Source organism: Temnothorax nylanderi, unplaced genomic scaffold (genome assembly GCF_030848795.1).
Source record: "Temnothorax nylanderi isolate EJ_2023f unplaced genomic scaffold, tnyl_v1.0 TNYL_tig0389_pilon, whole genome shotgun sequence".
NCBI lineage: Eukaryota > Metazoa > Arthropoda > Insecta > Hymenoptera > Formicidae > Temnothorax > Temnothorax nylanderi.
The window spans coordinates 142783-161923 of NW_027249451.1; the positions used below are offsets into that span (position 1 = coordinate 142783).

The following is a 19141-nucleotide window of genomic DNA, read 5'->3' on the forward strand; positions in this document are numbered from 1 at the left end:
TCGATCCTTCCGTCTACGTCGCTTTCCACGTCGCTGGACTCCGGTGACTCCCCGTCATTCCTGTCACTCTCTTCGCCGCTTCCTCCCGTCTCGGCATCGCCCTCCTGGCTTGCGCCTTCGTCCTCCTCATGTAGATGGTCGGGCCGCTCCCCGTCATTCTCTCCTTCCTGGTCCTCCAGGCCCCCTTCCGATTCTGTTTCTTCCTCGGGTCGCTCCCCATACTCGGGTTCCTCGTCCCCCTCTCCCCTCAGTATGGCCCTTCGGTTGGGTTTAATTTGTCTGGCGTTGAACACACCTCGCGCATGTCCTTCAAGGGTCTCAAGGAGGTACGCGTTGGGCCGTATGATCCGCTGTACTCGGTACGGTCCGTCATATACCAGGTGGATTTTCCTGGTTATTCTTCTGTTTGCGTCAGAGCGCCGGTGTAGCTTCACCCATACTTCCTGCCCCACCTGGTACTCCGCCGTGCCGTGCTTCTCGGCCTGTCTCTTCCGCTTTGCCGCGGCCTCTCTTAGTTTCTCTCGGGCAATGTCGACTTTGGTTTCCCAGGGCAGCTCCTCCGTCACAAGCGGCCGTAGGCGCGGATCTATGTCCAAATGTCGGACCTCCCCGTCGTTCAATTCGCACGGCGCATATCCCGTTGACGCGTGCGCGGTGTTGTTGATCACGGTTTCAGCTCGGGGTATTATCCGCGACCAGGTATATTGTCGATTGCTTGCGTAGGTCCTAACGATTCGTCCGAGTTCTCGCATCACCCGCTCCACCGGATTGGACTGCGGGTTGTACGGGGACGTTCGGCGGACCTCAAATCCCTTCTCGCGGGCGAAGTCTCTCCATCTCTCCGTGAGGAACTGGCCACCGTTATCCGTCAGTATTGTTTGTGGTATTCCGATCTCGGCAAAGAACCCGTCCTCCAAGACTTCCGTGATGGTATCCAGTTTTTGGTCTGTCATGGGGTACAGCTTTACGTACTTTGAGAACTGGTCCATCACCACTAGTACATATTTTTCTCCTCGCGCGGTCCGCGGTAGCGGTCCGAAGATGTCGAGTGACAGCGTCTCCCCGGGAGCCTCCGGCAGGTCATAATACTCGCTCCCCACGGTGGCCCTGGTGTAATACTTGGTGGCCTGGCAAACGTCACATGAAGCCACTACGTCACGGGCGACTCGTGCAAAGTTTGGCCCGTGAAAATGCCTTTTTATGAAGTCGTGTACTTTGTCAGTGCCGAAGTGTACTAACAACTTGTGTGCCCCCTGGGTGATTCTCCAGACGGCTCTTTGTGGCAAGGCTATTCGGTCCCCGTCGGGATACCTGATTCTCACCATGCCGTCCCTCTCATACACGTTTTGAGGGTCCTCGCGCTTCGCCTCTTGCAGCGCGTCTTCGGCTTCTTGCGCGGCTCTTATCGTTTCGATCCATTGGGCGGTCTCCGCCCCCTCTCTCGTGTCATTGATGACCGCTATATGTTTATCCTCGGCTTCTCCGTCTCCCGCCGTTCCCCTTCTCGAGAGGGTGTCCGCGATTATGTTCTCCTTGCCCGGTAGATGGTGAATCTCCAGGTCGAACTCCTGGAGGAACGCAAACCACCTGGCTATCTTGCCGTTGTTCTGCACACACGTGCTCAAAAACTTCAGCGCCTGGTGGTCGGTGTAGACCTTAACGTGGCGCCCCAGCAGCAGGGTGTGCCACTTCCGGAGCGCCCAGACTAGCGCGAGGCACTCTAGCTCGGTCACTGTATAGTTTAGCTCGGCGCCCTTTAGGCTCCGGCTGACGTATCCCACCGTCTGTTTCTCGTCCGACCCCTCGACGTACTGGAACAGCCGGGCTCCTAGTCCCGACCTTGCGGCGTCCACATACATACCGAATCGCCAGCCAGGGCGGATCAGGTATAGGTCCGGCGCTTCCTTAAACGCTAGCTTGATCTCGCGGAACGCGGCCTGCTGTTCCGCCGTCCATTCGAACTTCTGCCCCTTCTTGAGCAGGGCTTCCAGCGGCCTAGTCATGCGCGCCATATTTTTGATGAACCGTCTGTCCCAATTTACCAATCCCAGGAATGACTGGATCTGCCTCTTGTTTCGTGGTCGTTCGAAGTCCGCAATCGCATTGCGGGTCTCCTCGTTGATTTCGGCTTTCACCTCATTGAAGGTGTGTCCCAAGAACTTGATCTCCTCACGCAGGAACTCGCATTTGTCCCGATTCAACTTGAACCCCACGGCCTCCATTCTTCCCAGCGCCCAGTCGATATGTTCGAGGTGTTCCTCGAGGGTGTCTGAGGCGATGAGTACGTCGTCCAAGTACTGGATAATAAAGTCCATGGGTATCAGCGCTCCGTCCATTGCTCGCGTAAATGACGCGCCGGCTGTTTTAAGCCCAAACGGCATTCGCTTGAACACGTAGGTCTGGCCGTCGAACAAGAATCCGGTATACTGCTGGGATTCCTCCTCCAGCGGGATTTGCCAAAATGCCTGCGTCACGTCCAGAGTCGTGAAGTATTTCTTCCGCCCTATTCGCCGGAATACCTCCTCGATCGTTGGCGGCTGGGCGTGATCGTTATCCATGTATCTATTCACTTCCCGCGCATCCAGACACAGGCGGATGTCTCCGTTCTTTTTCACTACTACCACCAATGGGTTAATGTATTGCGTGGCCTGCTTCGCAATAATCCCTTTACGTTCCAACTCCTGGATATAAGTCCTAACCCGGTCCATATGGACTTCCGGGATCGGGTATGTCTTCTTCTTGAATGGCCGGGCCATGTTCATTTTTATCTCGTGCTTGTAATGTTTCACTTTCCCGATCTGCCCGTCGAAGACTTTAGCATGTTTCGCGATTATCTCCTGAAGTCTCCCTTCGGCTTCCTCCATGGTAATCGCGTTTATGGCCTTTTCGGGCTCGATCGGTTCTCGGAATTGTATCTCCACCCCACGTTCGCATTCCATTCGCATTCGATGCTTGACCTGGAAGTCAATCCCCAGGACAATATCGTACGCCAGGGTATCTACGACACAGTATTCGTGTGTAAACTCCTCCATTTTGTAGCGGCCCGTGATACGCGCCTTGCTCGTTACGGCCGTGCCCCTTTCCGCGAACGCTCCCCTTAGTCTGAACCGCTTAATCGGCACCGTCTCGATTTCCTCACCGGCTGCTATCAGACGTTGGTAACACTCACGCGTGATCGCGGTGATTTGCGACCCTGTATCGACTAGGGCTCTCACGCTGCACTTTCCGAATTCCATCGTTATCATAGGCACGTCGGGGCATGTCGCGTCCGTCCGTTGTGCCTGCTCAAGGTCTCGGTCGATCTCTTCGATGATTTCCTTGGTCCTTATGATGTTGCACGGCCTCACCCGCTCCTTCCTTTCTTCCGGCGCGCGCGTTATCACGTAGCGTCCTCGCCTGTTCACTCCCGCGGGGTTGCTTTCGGCCACTCCCTCCGCGCGCTTTCGCTTTTTTCCCTGACCGCTCCGCTCGGTCGTTTGCTGGCCCCCATTTGGTGGGCCTCCGCTCGCCTTGTCTTCGGGTTCCGGTCTAATGGCGAAGCACGTCCTGTCGGCCTCGTCCGACTCGGTGTCTTCCGCCCCGGTGGTTCTATCCGCCGCGATCACCGCCAACTTTCTTCCGCGGCCTCCGGGCCTCTCTATCCTGCGCGTGCCTCGGGGTTTCCTCTGGCTGTCGTCGCTGTCGGGTTCTTCGACGATGTCGACTGGCTCGCTCCTCGGTGCCGCGGGCCCGTCCGCCTTTCGCCAGCTGGTCGACTTTGTTTGCGGCGATATTCTCGTCGCGTCGCGTCTGGCGAAATTGTTTGGGCGCACGCCGTCCCGGACATCGCTGCTGCGGTTGGCCGCTCCATCGCCGCCATAACTTGCGCGTGTCGCCTGCCCGTCGTTCGCACGTCGCGCTCCCGCGCGTAATTTCCGAGCTTCTCGCTCGTTCTCCAATGTATCGAGCATCTCGATCATTTCGCTGACCGTCCTTGTCACCGAAGGCCGCAGCTCCCTCGCGATCTCACTGTCGAAGTGTTCGCGGAGCGTCTGTACAACCTCTTCGTCGGTCATTGGCGGTCTCAGCGTCTTCGCCTGCCTCGCGATATTCAAGGCATATTCGGTCATTGACCCATCTGCGGGTTTGTACTTGCCAAAATATATAGCTTGTCGGAATCTCATCTGGGCTTGGCATCCCCAGAAATATTTCTTGAAGCTTTCCTTGATCTCGTAGATATTCTCCGCCTGTTGTAGCTCGAACCACTGTCCGGCGGCTCCCTTCATGCATCTTCCAAAGTGGAAAAGTTGTTCTTCTTCCGAGACATCTTCGTATCTCGCCAACTTCTCGAACTTTTCGATGAATCGTATCGGGTTCTGCTTGTCGGCTTTCCCCTTGTACGACATTTCGTCGAACGGGTTTTTTATCCAGCCTCCGCGCGGCAGTCGGGCTTGGAGTGGGAACACATCAAGCCTTCTCACGTCACGCAGATCACCGTCGCCGTACGCGCGCTCGTCCGGTTGTTTTTCGGGAATCATTCCCGCCGGACCGCGCTCCGTATTATTTGTTGCGGCGGAATCGCGTCTCTGCTGATGCATCGCTCGCATCTCCTCCAACTGTGCCGTCAGGCTTTGGACTTGCAACCACATTCGCCTCTCGTTCTCCGTCATCTGCTCCGGGTTTTCCATGGTTTTCTCCCGGCTCAGATTCAACACTTCTTTCTGCAGATTCTCGTCAGGAATCGCTAATACCTGAAGCTCGCTGAGCTGTTGGTTCTCAATTTCTTCACGAATCTCTCGCTCGTCTTGCGCCGGTCCTTTCGACCTGGTCGTCACTCGCGTCGGAGTTCGCGACACTGTGGCCATCCGCCCGGATCGCACACAGCTCGTCCTACCTCTCGTTCTGACTTTCGGCCCTATTTTGGCCAATCGGCTTTCGCCCTGTAGCAGCGAACTCTGAGTTTGCCGTGCCCGTCCGTACGGTTATGCGACGCGTTTTGGTAGACCGCGCGCCTCCCTCGCGCTCCGGCCTCGCGTGATGTCCCGCACGTTGTTTCGACGTCGTTGGCGTTCACTCTGTTCCCGCGATGCTCCTCTTCGCACTTGTACGCATCTTCGCTCTTGACACTTCTGCGCTGTTGCTTCTTCTTGACGTTATGGGTTTTCTGGCCCTCGACCGTTATGCGCAATCCGCGATCGTGTCGCTTTTCGTGTGAGTTGTTTTATCGTGAGGACACTTTGCCCCACGATCTCACACTTTTCGCGCACGTTGTATCACGCGGAGAGTCGCTGGTCTCGTCGGTGCCTCACCGTATAGTCTTGAAGCGTTCCTCGCTTGACGCGTGGGATGTCGTTACATTAACGGACACTCCCGTAGAACCTTTCGCTGCGCGTGTCGCGTTGGGGTGTCGTCACTTTGACGCGCACTCCCGATGCTTCTTCACCTATCACGTGGGGTGTCGTCACTTTGACGCGCACTCCCGATTCTTCTTCACTTTCGGCGTTGGGTGTCGTCACTTTGACGCGCACTCCCGATGCCTTTCGCTTATCGCTTGGGGTGTGGTCACTTTGCCGCACACTCCCGATGCTTAAGCACCGCTGACACTTACGTGTCCTGTCACGGTCGCCATGTTTGGTGAGATTTTTGGAATGTGGACTTTCCTCGATTCCCGGGTACCCCCTAACCCTGCAGGTTCCGACACGTGTGTCGGTCAGCTTGTGCTTCTTCGCGCTTGACGGTGCCCCTATACTGTAACCGGACGGTACAATTTCGTGCCCGATTCACGCGGCTATGTGTCCTTTTAACGGTCGCCACTCGGTTTGACCTATGTTCACCGAGAAGGTATAGGTAAGTGTTTCCCCGTTATGTTCTATGAATGTGTCATCTAACTAATTATTCCCCTTTTTATTTTCAGGTTCCCGCCACGGATGGACGATCTCCAGCGTCGCCCCTCGGATCATCAATGCCAATCGCCGTTGTATCACCACGTGGAACGAAGATGGCGGACCACCGCCTCTTCCGGTAAGTATCGGTACGTCGGTCAACTAACTTCCAAATTTAAATAAATTTTTAGGTTCCCGCAACGGATGGCGCGTCTGTGCCGTCTCCCCAGTGATCACCGGTAGCGACCTTCGATCAGGATCAACGAACGGCCGAGATGTCTGACCATCACCCCGCATGGGTAAGTATACGTATGTTGGTCAATCAACTATGTTAATTAATCAAAATTTTCAGGTTTTCGCGACGGATGCCTCTTCAGGGTCATCGCCCGATGGATCACCGATGATTTCCAGCGTCCAGGATCAACGCCCGATCAAGATGGCTGACCACCGTGCGCCTGAGGTATATATACGTAACTCGGTTAGCTAACTTTTTAACGACCGCACTTTTCCAGATTATTCGAACGAATGGCCGATCTCCATTCCCCAACGATGAATCACCGACGATTATCTCCGCTCAGGATCAACGATTCTCCAAGATGGCTGACATCCGCTTGATCAGGTATTAAGGAGATAATTAACTGACAATTCCTTTTATATTTTGCAAATAATCAATTGGTTTATTCGCAGGCTTCGGTTTACACACACTTGGATGTTCACAATATTTCTTTACACAAGATGGCGTCGCACATTCGCTAAACGCACGCAAGTCCTTCGTTTCGGTAACACAGTACCGGTCGTCTTTCGTATCGACGATAGTTAACGCGTTTCGCGGGCGTTCCCGATTGTTATGGATGTTGGCAACGATTGTTTAAACACTCGACTTATACTCGCGGGACTTAACGCGAACGCGGGTGAATATCTTAGAGAGAAGTTACCGTGCCGACGATCCTCGAGAGACTGCCTCGAGCATCGTCGCTCTCTGTGGCTCCCCACTTACGGCCGTTACCCCCACTCCGGCTTCACGGCCGCTTTCTCTTTCTGGAATGTTCGTCGCGGCGCAATAACAACTTTCTCTTTTGTGCGCCGAACGTTCCAGAAGTTATTGACGGAAAATTCCAACGGTAGTACCATAAGGTCGACCCCCACTTTCCGCTCCCGGGTAGCGGTTTTCCAACTCGCTCATTTTTTTCGTTTTTTCGACGCCGACCCGTGCGCTCGACCTATTCCGCGTCCCTGATAATGCATCCGGACCGACTTCCCGTGGAAGACGTCCGGGTATACCTCGCGTCGTCGGCCGTCGACGCCGACCCCCGGTGACTCATCTACGCCACCTTCCCAGTCGGAAACCGTGGTCTGTTCTCGGCGATGACGCTTGGTTCGCGAGATCGCGGACGGTCACGTAACCCCACCTTCGCGTGGTCGGACTTTGACGCCGACCCGATTTTCGGGTGTACCAGGTCCCGTGCGACGATCATCGGTCATTTTTTCTCGGAAATTACCCATGTTCGCTAACTTCGCATCCGGGCGTCCGATCGTGACGCCGACCGGCTGTGATCGTTCTCTCAGTCTCGCGGAAGAGCCATTTGTTACCCTCAGTCGCCTGAGACCCTCGGTTCCGCATTTCGCGAACGCGTTCTCGGATTTGACCCGCGGTCGCTGATGACCCCTCCGTGGGTCGCCCCGGTGAGCCATTAGTGACTCTTTCGGTTGTGCGCGCGCCTGATCGCGATTTGTCGGACGCGCCGACCAATCGAAGATTGCGTGTGGCCTTTGCCTTGTCGCGCTTTACGCGTCGGTTCGCGCGACGAAAATAAGTGGCGCTGCCTGCGCTTAGGCCAAAACTCAGAATAAAGGAAATTGAATCGACAAAACTTATACATTTAGTTGCGGGCTCGGAGGCTAAGGCTCGCCCGTCTTGTTAACTTACAATCTAATTGCCCCTGATCAGCGGCGGGATGCATACGGCTGCAAGGTTTAGTTCAGTTCGGATGCTGCTATCCATTGCAGCAGCATACAACTTGGAAATATTTCAATTTGATGTCAAAACGGCCTTTCTGCATGGAAAGCTAGACTTGCCAATTTACATGGAACAACCCACTGGATGCGAGGAAGACGGTGACGAGGTATGTCTGCTCTACAAGGCCATTTACGGACTGAAGCAAGCGTCCAAGCAGTGGAATACAGAACTGGTAAAATTCTTAAAAGCTCATAACTTTGTTCAATCAAATGCAGATCCTTGTGTCTTCTTTGAAATAAAAAAGGGACTATACTTAGGCGTATACGTAGATGATGGGATCTTTTGCGGAAAGAATGTGTCTGAAATGTATAACTTTCTAAACGCGTTGCACAAGGAATTTAGAATTACTTTTTCGAAAGCGGAGTTTTTCGTTGGTTTGCAAATCGAGAGGAGTCGAGACGGAGAAAAGCTAAAGATACATCAGAATTCCTATGCTAACGAAGTTCTGAAACGTTTCAATCACGAAAACTGTAATCCCGTCTCCACTCCTGCCGAATCAGGAATTAAAATGTCTGGTGTAGGTCAGAACACTAAAGAGAATACAGCCTTCCCATATAGGCAAGCGATAGGTTCCTTGATGTATTTAATGTTAGGATCAAGACCAGACATTGCGTACATTGTAGGATTTTTAAGCAGGTTTATGGAAAATCCACAGATCGAGCATTGGAATGCTGTAAAAAGAGTGTTGAAATATTTAAAGGGAACTGCTAATTATGGAATTAATTTCAGCTGTGGTTCGCGAGACACGACGTTGATTGCGTACAGTGACGCAGATTTTGCAGGTGACATTGATAGGAGGCTCAGTACTACTGGGTGGATATGTTTTGTAAACTCAGGTCCAGTAGCCTGGAGCTCGAAGAGACAGACAGTCACTGCTACGTCAACAACGGAAGCAGAGTTCATAGCTCTTTGTTCGGTCACGAAAGAAATAATTTGGCTTAGACGTTTACTAGAGAATCTTTATAATATTCAGAGGGAACCAACTGTGGTTTATTGTGATAACCAGAGAGCAATAACTATTGTTAAGACACCCGAGTCAATTAAGGGCACTAAACATGTAGAAGTGCAATTTTACTTTACTTGTGAAAAGCAGAAGAACGAAGAGATTGACGTACAATATGTGTCGACGGATAGCCAATTAGCAGATACGCTCACTAAACCTCTATCGAGAGAGAAGTTTCATAAATTTAGATTAGCTTATGGAATTTGTTAAACAGATGTTAAGCGCGTGGAAGAATGTCCGAAAGTTTTTTTTTGTTTATATAGATATTTCTTTTGTAAGATGGCAAAAGGCGAGAGGGAGTATTGAGTATTGAGTTTAAACTGACGCCTTATGGCATCTTACCGACAGTTAGTCTAGTAAGTACCATGATACCGATATGCTATTCGATTGGTAACTGTGAGTGCGCTAGCGTCTCCGGGTTCACGGTGATCACTCACTCTTCACGTGCAAGCACAGAGAGAAGCACGCACGCTCGTCTCGCCGCAAGTATTCTCTATTGTTATTAAAGAAACCATCTGTACACACTATTGATTAATAGTCGTTGCAATAAACCTTTTCTTTTGTCTGTGGAGCAACAAATCGAACGCCCGTTATTGTCTTTGCCACTCCATAACCTCGTAACATCATTAAGATCATATTAAAGATTATTTTAAAGTGTACAGATACATACACAGATATTACCTGGCAAATAATATAAATGATATGTATTCTGCAAACATGTGACACTAGAAGTGCATTGATCCTTCGATAGATACAGCAACTAAATTAGTGATAGTGGATGATTCCATAACATTTCACAAGATTCTGAAAGCGGAGACAATAATAATGAACTCTCGCTTAACAGAATCTCATGGTTTGTAAATGGATTTTTGTTTAATATCTAGACATCCAAGGCCTGCTGTGCAATTACTATAGATGCACAGAACATCTCTCCCCAGCTCCTATAAAAGTTGAAGAAAATTGATAATTAATAATCTAAATTAAAAACATTATAAATTTTGTATACAAGTAATTTTAGTAGAAATGTTGTCAGCAATATCGTACCATTGCCAGCTACTAAACATATCTCATTAAAGGTTAGCAAACAGCAAATAATGTTCAAATTTAAAATTAGAGTCCACACTGTAAATGCATGCTTTTACGGTACTCCTGTGTATTGCGTAGATACAGAGATACGTCATTTCTCAGTAAAATAATTATCTGTTGTGCCACTGAAAGAAAAGGAAGCTAATTAACTATTAAATCATTGCTAAGACATTGCTATAAATTAGTAAACTGCAATCTCAGATTATTAACAAATATTTAAATGCAATAAGCAACTGTAATGTAACTTATTACGTATAAAGAGGAAGAATGTACTTTTAATTATTAAGATAAGCAACTGACCTCATATCTGGACGAAAGTATGCTCATTCAACACAACTTTGTGTGAAAGACAAAAAACATTAAAATATTTTATGTGTTTGGAGACAGAAGTAATGTTAAAGCACTGAAATCTGACAGCGTGAGGTTAGGAAATATGTCATGTCAATCTATAGATATAAGGTTTGTTCTTTTTCGCTGTACTGGGACTGCACTGGAACGGTGGTAGGACAGTCCAGTTCAGCCGACATTTGTACGAGTGCAACAGTACAGAAGGAGGTAAAAGAACGCAGTAGTGCAGTGACCAAAATGGCGCACCGTGTTGTTAGAGACATCGTAAATTTAGAAGTAATGGAATCATCTGACGAAGAGGATTTTCTTCTAATACCACCGCCATTAGAACCAATACCAGACGAAGACCATGATGGTAATGTATAATTAATGTGATAAAAAAAATTCCAAAGTTTCTAAATAAATAAACCTAATCTAATAATCGTTATTTTAGATCATAATGAATTACGATTATTTCACCCAATTTTTGGGGTTTTACAAAGAATTGACCATGTAAAAGTAATTAATTATGTCGAAAATATTGTAAGAAATTATGACAATATGGACTTTATTATGCACTTCAGATTATCAAGAGTAGTTGCATATAGATTGATAGACCAATTCAGTGTATCTGAAATATTTACTTCCCTGCAAGGTATATTTTACAAGATATATATTTGTTTATATATATATATATCTATATCTATATATATATATATGTTTATGCAATACACATAAATCACTTTCTCATTTGCAAAATTAGTAAAATGTTTTATATTACAAAGTAAAATTTTTAGTACTAACTTGACGCTATAAATACTTCAAACCATTCATCGAATGGACCATAGTCTTTATAATAATGCCAATAATTTTTACAGATGAAGTAGGACGTTTGAAAATTACAGCAGAGAAGCATATTCTCTGCTATCTTTGGTTTGTAGGGCACGAAAGCGCATCATATCGTGATGTCGCTGATAGATTTGGGATCACATTAAGTGCCTTATATAACATAATTTCCAGAGTTACAGATTTTATTCTTACTTTGGCAAATGATGTGATCCGATATCCAAATGCAGCTGAAAAAGCAGAAACTGCAGCTTTTTATCAAAATACAAAAGGATTTCCTGGTATTATTGGTAATATCTATTTATACTTGTGCTGTTTTTAAATCTTATTAATATAAATAATATATTTAATTATTAACATAAATATAATATAAATTTTATTAATATATTCATATCTTTTTAGGTGCTATAGATGGATCACACATTAGAATAGATCGACCTGCTGAAGATCCCGACTCCTACATAAATCGAAAACAATATTTTTCCGTTAATCTTCAAGGGACTGTAAATCATGAAATGAAATTTTTGGACGTATTTATTGGATACCCAGGATCAGTTCATGATGCTAGAGTATTTCGAAATTCGCCATTATACCGTGATCTTCGCGAACTGTGCACAGGTAAACTAGAAAGTATATAAAACATGATTTATAAAAAATAATAATGACATCTGACTGTTATAATTTGTTTTTCTTATAGATAATTATCATTTGTTGGGGGATAGTGCCTATCCTTGTTTAATAGGATTAATGGTACCTTACAGAGATAATGGGCATTTGACACGTGCTCAACGAACATTTAACAGAAAATTAAGTTCTTGCCGTGTTATTATAGAAAATGCTTTCGGATGCCTAAAACAACGATTTAGGCAATTGTATCATCTCAAATTAAGAGATATTGGTAGAATAGTATCTGTGATACACGCATGTTGTGTACTTCACAACATGGCAAGTGCAAGAGATTTAGAATTTTTAGAACCACCTATGAATAACGAATATCCTGATGCACAAAATGATGTTCAAGAAGATGAAGTACACAGAGACTATGAAAGTGGAGTGCATATTCGAAATGAAATATGCCAACAATTATTGGAATAAATAATAATAACATAATTATGTCGTTTATAATAGAAAATGTATATGACACAAATTATATTAAATTTATTAAATAATTTTTTACTACAATTTTTCTGCTTTATTTTCCTGAAATCAATGTTCCACTCAATATTTAAAAATACACATGAATATAAGTATATATTTTTATTTGTACATTTTCTTATATTGCATACAAAAATAAAACAAAAATATTAATATGAACTAAATAAACTAAAAAATTACATTCATAGAAACAAGAAAATTTTCTATAATATATAATAATCCATAATATTACAACACAGCATAAATTTGTACTTTATTTTGTGTTAAGTCTCACTTTGTCTATTTTATAATAAAACAAAAAAATATTAATAGACAAATTACATTAACAAATAAAAATTTTATACATAACTCTGCAATATAGAAAAATATAAAGTTCAACACTTATAGCATATTTTATAGTTTAAATCTTCTAACTTGTTCTATAGTAGATATGTTTCTCCGTCTCTATAAGTTTAATTCTCTTTATTATGCACATATGCATACCCACTCTCTTTTCTTCTCTCTCTCTCCCTCTCTGTGAGTATCATTGCTTGTCTCTTCTCTTTGCTCCTGCTTTAAGTGAATCTATTTTCTGCCGTAAGCCGCCTTCGAGCCATTTTGTTGCAGGTATTAGCAGGTTTTTTGTTGCTTGTCACGTGCTATCATTATCTTTCTGGTGCTTGCTACCTAATTAGAAGCATTTCTGCGGCAAATATCATCGCTTGTTCTAACCATGATGGAAGAATACTAGGTGTAACATTCCCGTGGATGCGCAGTCGTTCAAAGTAATGGCCGCTCTTGAACCAATCAGAAATTAGCCCCAAATGTGAAAAACCAATATGGCCACCGCCACAAGTTAGGTTAGTGGAACCCATGATCGCCGTTGCCGCGCGTGTACCAGGTACGTTTATTAGAGCCTTAGTACGCTCGTTGTCGACGACGTTACTGAATGTGTTATCGTGGTTCACGTGGTGAATTTGTTATATTTTGCGGCGATTTTGCGGTGGTGTGCTTGGACTGCTACGAGTACGAGAGATGGGGCCTTCCTGTTGAAATACGAGAATACAATTGGATTGTGCAATCTCCACCGCCCGAGGACAGTCCCGACGCGGCCATAACCAGATTACCGTCGGGCGAAAGGTCCGAGAAAGTGGTTCCACCGACATTAACCGTTAGGCCAGTGCGAAAGAACTGCTCACCAAAGGCACCCGATAAAAAGGCACCTGCAAAAATTCCGGAGAAGGAACAAGGTCTACAGCCCGCCAGCACCAAAGCTCAGCCAACCTCGATTGGCAAGTCCCACCGACCCAGTTCCGGCGTACTACCTCAGGGTCACACCCCGGGACCTGGACCGGGCGGGCAGCAGAATAGCAGGAGCTTCGCCGCCGTTATATCGCGCGTGATCCTGACGTCGTTCTCTTCTCGCCTGGGTCCTTCGCATATCTATATAATCGCACGATAATCCGACCGCCACACTGTCAAACGCGAAACCGCTACCATTTAAAGCAGGAGCAAGACCAGTGTAAGGTAAGTTGAATATCACTGAATTAAATGAATAAACCACAAAATACCTGTAGCTTGTAAAAATGATAAAAATTAAGCAATTGTAAATAGTGTATCAGCTTTTTATGAGTGTACTACATATTTGTTTTCGTTTGCAGACACAATGCCTTCATGCTGCATAATAAATTGCAAAAGTCGGACATATTATGCAGAGAAGAAAGGAATAACCTTTTATAGATTCCCAAACGAAGAAAATATTCGTCAGGCGTGGGTAAATGCTTGTCAAAGGAGCGAAGAGAGTCTAAAAATTGATTCTGGTAAGTTAATATATATATATATTTTTTATATAGTAAAATATAGCAAAATGACCTATAGTATTATAAATTATATCAGTATTATATATCTTTTATTTCATTTGTATTATTGTAGCAAGGATATGCAGTCTTCATTTTGATGACGATTGTTTTATAACAAAATGGACACACTCAACAAAAGCACCACCAAAACAACTGCGGCGGTTAAAAGAGGGTTCCATTCCTACAAACATGTTAAGTTTGGAAAAAACGAGAAAAAGAAAAATGTCCAACGGTGATATGACAATCACAAGCAAGAGAATTAAAGTATTGTGAGTTTTTCTTTCTTTTTATAAATATGTATTTACAAATTTTTGTAAATATTGTAACATTTAATTACAAGTACTGCTATCATTCACTTTTATTTAAAGTAAATAATAGTACTCATTACCAGATGGGTATGTTTGGAATTGGAATCAATATTATATACGTACATCGTGGTGAATATCGTATCAATATCTCCATCGCTTGAATAAAGACTGATAATTTTGTGTATTTACTGCGATGTATGTGTACGATATTGATTCCAATTCCAAAATTAACCCATTCGATAACAAGCACTATTATTGTTTCCTTCTAATAGAAGGTGAATGATAACAGTTACTTGCAACTGTATGTTAGAATATTTATGAAAATCTAGTGTGAACAAATTATTTATGATTTGAAAATGTAGCGTTTCTGGGGCCTGGATATGTATTCTTGAAATCGTTCGTTATGAAACGAATTCGTTTATGAACGAAAAGGTGCGCCAACTGGGTTCCCATTAGTGCTCAACTGGGAAATCCCCACCTTTTCGTTCATAAACGAATTTGTTTCATAACGAACGATTTCAAGAATAGGTATCCTGATTTTTGAAAAATATCACATATCTTGCATACTTACCTTGCATACTTACCTTGCATACTTACCTTGCATACTTACCTTGCATACTTACCTTTCATACTTACTTTACATACTTACCTTTCATACTTACTTTACATACTTACCTTGCATACTTACTTTTCATACTTACCTTGCATACTTACCTTTTATACTTACCTTTCATACTTCTCTTACATACTTACCTTTCATACTTACCTTACCTTACGTACTTACTTTACATACTTACCTTTCATACTTACCTTACCTTACATACTTACTTTTCATATTTACCTTGCATAGTTACCTTTCATACTTCTCTTACATACTTACCTTTCATACTTACCTTACCTTACGTACTTACTTTTCATACTTACGATATTTTATGAATTTTCGAATAACATTCATGAAATATCGTACGCAATATTTTTCTAGAATCGGGCCTTTGAACCTATATTTATATGATCTTTTTTCATTCTTACGATGAATAGAATATGCTGTTAAGTTTGACGACCTATTTCTAAAATACCCTGTATACATGCTTATTACTGTGTGTACATAAAAAATATTTAAACTTATATTATTTATTTACAGACAAAGCTTCAGAATACCAACATACTCCGATCTTTTGCAATGTAATGAAAGAAAAGAAAAAGAACCTTGTGAAACAAGTGAAAGAGAAGAAGAAGAAAGAGAAGAAAAAGTAGTTAGTCCAACATGTATTCCAAATGAAACAGAAGTACAAGAGACTTTTGAAAGAAATGAAACAGAAGAAAAAGGAAAAAGGGAAGAGAAAGGAGCTTGTAAAATAAATGTGCAAGACAAAAAGGAAGGCCACAATTATGCAATAAAACGAAACATGTATGTATGCGTTTAAGTTATGCTTATTTAGTATCAATATTTGTGTACTATTGTAATGATAATAATATACTATTTCGTTTTTTAGAAACCAAGAAGTTGGTAATGACGAAACTGTTGTCACAAATACGTTATTAGAACTTCTAATGCATTCCGAAAAAAGAAATAAGGAACTTCTTAACGAAAATAAAGAATTAACGAAAATAAATCAGCAGCTAAACATACAAGTAAAAGAATTACAAACAAATACAACGCAAAATGATCCTATCATTACAAAAATGGAAAGAGATATACAAGAGAAAGCTGAAGATATTGCTGTCAATGCTTTGCGAAAAATATTTACGCCAGGACAAATAAAAAGTTTAATGTCATCGCATAACGTCCGTGTTAAATGGTCATCGGAAGATATAATATCAGCTATTGGTTTGCGATCATTGAGCCCGAAAGCTTACACATATCTCAGAAATGTAAAACAGGTTCCATTACCTTGTGTATCAACATTGCGCAATTGGGTTGCATCTTTCAACGTAGCACCTGGAATTTTAACAGATGTCCTCAAAATAATGATTGATAAAGGAAATAGTCTTTCCACAGCGGAAAAGTTAACAGTCATAACTTTTGATGAAATATACATATCTAATAAGTTGGACTTAGAAAGAAGAGAACAACGAATCTATGGTCCACACAAGACATGCCAATTTGTAATGGCCCGAGGATTGTTCAAAAAGTGGAAGCAACCTGTGTATTACATGTACGATCAGCCAATGTCACGCGAAATTCTATTTACTGTGCTGCAACATCTGTATCAAGCTGGTTACATTGTCGTGGCCATTACATGTGATATGGGCCCGACAAATATGAAGTTATGGAGAGATTTAAACATTGGTATCAATACTAATAGTCATTGCAATAATAGCAACGTAATAATTACAGAGAAGCAGTGTTTTATTACACATCCTGTCGACAAGTCATTGAAAATATTTTTTTATGCAGACGTCCCTCATCTATTAAAGTTAGCGAGAAACAATTTATTTGATTCTGGTTTTTGCGTTGAAGGCAATATTGTGGATAAAAGATGCTTGGAAGAATTAGTAAAACTGAATGCAAATGATTTAAAAATTGCTCATAAATTGAGTAGAACACATCTCGATGCAAAAGGAACGAAACGTCAAAATGTGAAATTGGCAGCTCAAACATTATCTAATACAAATGCATTGGCTGTTCGATGGTGTGGGAGTAATAATCTTATACACTCCGTCAACTGGAAACATACCGCAGATGTTCTGAAATTGTTTAATGATTGGTTCGACGTATTCAATAGCTCATTGCAATATGGCCATCACCGTGGGTTACACGCTTACGGAATAAATTTAGAGGAGCAAAATCAAACAATTACTAAAGTGAATACATTTATCGAAGAAATGCGAGTTGGAAAAAAGACAACTCTGTTGCAATTTCAGAAAGGAATCTTAGTATGCAATAAATCTTTACAAGAAATGTTTACATACATTAAAAATAAGTATTCGACCGAAGCGTTCCAGATAGAATACATACTTACCAGGCGATTAAATCAAGATATTATAGAAAATTTTTTCTCATATTTGAGGTCCATGGGCGCAGGATATGATCATCCGACGCCCGTGGAGATACGAAATCGTTTAAAATGGTACATATTAGGGAAGCACTCAGGGCATGTGCTTTCGTCAGGAGTTCATAACGAAGAGGATTGCAGCTCTTCAATGCTTGTCGACGTTGAAGACGTACGTTCCAATAACACTGCTGAAACTTCTTTAAATTGTCTGTGGGAAGATGAAAACATTTTTGAAGACGAAATATTCATGGATACTTCAATGGTAAAAGATAATTCTATGACTCAAAGAAGGGAAGAAACAGAAGAACATGATATACAAGAAGAAAGTGGAGAAGGTATTAATACTTTTTTTACCAAAGCAATAATGTAATTACTCATAATAGACATTTTTGTTTTAGTGAGGAATCAACGAGCAGTATACTGTTTTTAATATTACATAAAGAGTATACTGTTGTTAATATTACATAACGATTATTTGTTACTTCACATACATCTTTCATCTTTCTAGTGTTAAATTTAAGTACTTATGAGCCTAGTCCTCAAGAAATGAAGTTGGTCGACGATTTTGAGCGAATAATAGCTACTGATGTCATTGAAAGAAATGCACTATTGTACGTTGCTGGATATGTTGCACACAGATATAGATACGACTTTAGTGAATTAGGAATCCCTACCAAAGACCTTCCGAATCCACAACCTAATGATTGGCTTTGCATGTTTTCACGAGGAAATTGCATATATCCCTCTACAAGCTTCCAAGAAGCAGCTAATATAATGGAGCACGAATTTAATAAATTTCATGGCGATTTCTTTAATAAACAACCAAAAATTTTTGACACATTAACAGATATCATATGTACAAAAACTAATAATAAGTTTCCTAAACAAGTTATTGCCTGTCTAGTGCGTACTAGAACATACATCAGGTTAAGAAAAACGAATAAAGATATAACACAAAACAATTTGATGAAGAAAAAAAACAGAAAGTTATATAAGTTATGTAACAAAGAGAATCAAGAAATTAATATAATAAATATTGACAATAAATAAACAGAAACCATACATGCTGTAATTTGTCTTAGTTTATACACCTTATCTATACTTATACCTTGCATACTTACCTTTTATACTTACCTTACATACTTACTTTTAATACTTACCTTGCATACTTACCTTGCATACTTATCTTACATACTTACCTTTCATACTTACCTTACCTTACGTACTTACCTTTCATACTTACCTTACCTTACGTACTTACCTCGCATACTTTACATACTTACTTTGCATACTTACCTTTTATACTTACCTTACATACTTACTTTTCATACTTACCTTGCATATTTACCTTTCATACTTACCTTGCTTTTTTTTGTAACGAGGGGGAAATCCTGCATCGGATACCTCCGCCCCCGGGGCGGGGCGGGCGGTTATGCCGGACTCCTACCGGCTAAAACCCCCCCGGGTGTCCCTCTCGGTGCTATATATGGGAGGTTCCGGGAAACTAGGATATCGTCCATGGGCCTCCCCACATACTTACCTTACCTTACATACGTACTTACTTACTTACTTTTAATACTTACCTTGCATACTTACATTTTATACTTACCTTGCATACTTACCTTTTTCATACTTTTTTTTTACATGGGGAAATCTTCCAAAGACACCTTCATCCCTTGGGCGAGGGACGAGGGTAGTGTGGGA

General features: G+C 43.0%; 1 protein-coding gene across 1 annotated transcript; it reads left to right on the forward strand.

Annotated features, from left to right (window-relative positions):
- The first annotated feature begins 10552 nt into the window (after positions 1-10552).
- On the forward strand, positions 10553-12235 carry LOC139782131 (putative nuclease HARBI1). Its single transcript, XM_071721081.1, has 5 exons — positions 10553-10670; positions 10749-10949; positions 11236-11430; positions 11543-11758; positions 11838-12235. The coding sequence occupies exons 1-5, from the start codon at positions 10553-10555 to the stop codon at positions 12233-12235; spliced, it is 1128 nt and encodes a 375-aa protein (XP_071577182.1).
- The last annotated feature ends 6906 nt before the right edge of the window (positions 12236-19141 follow it).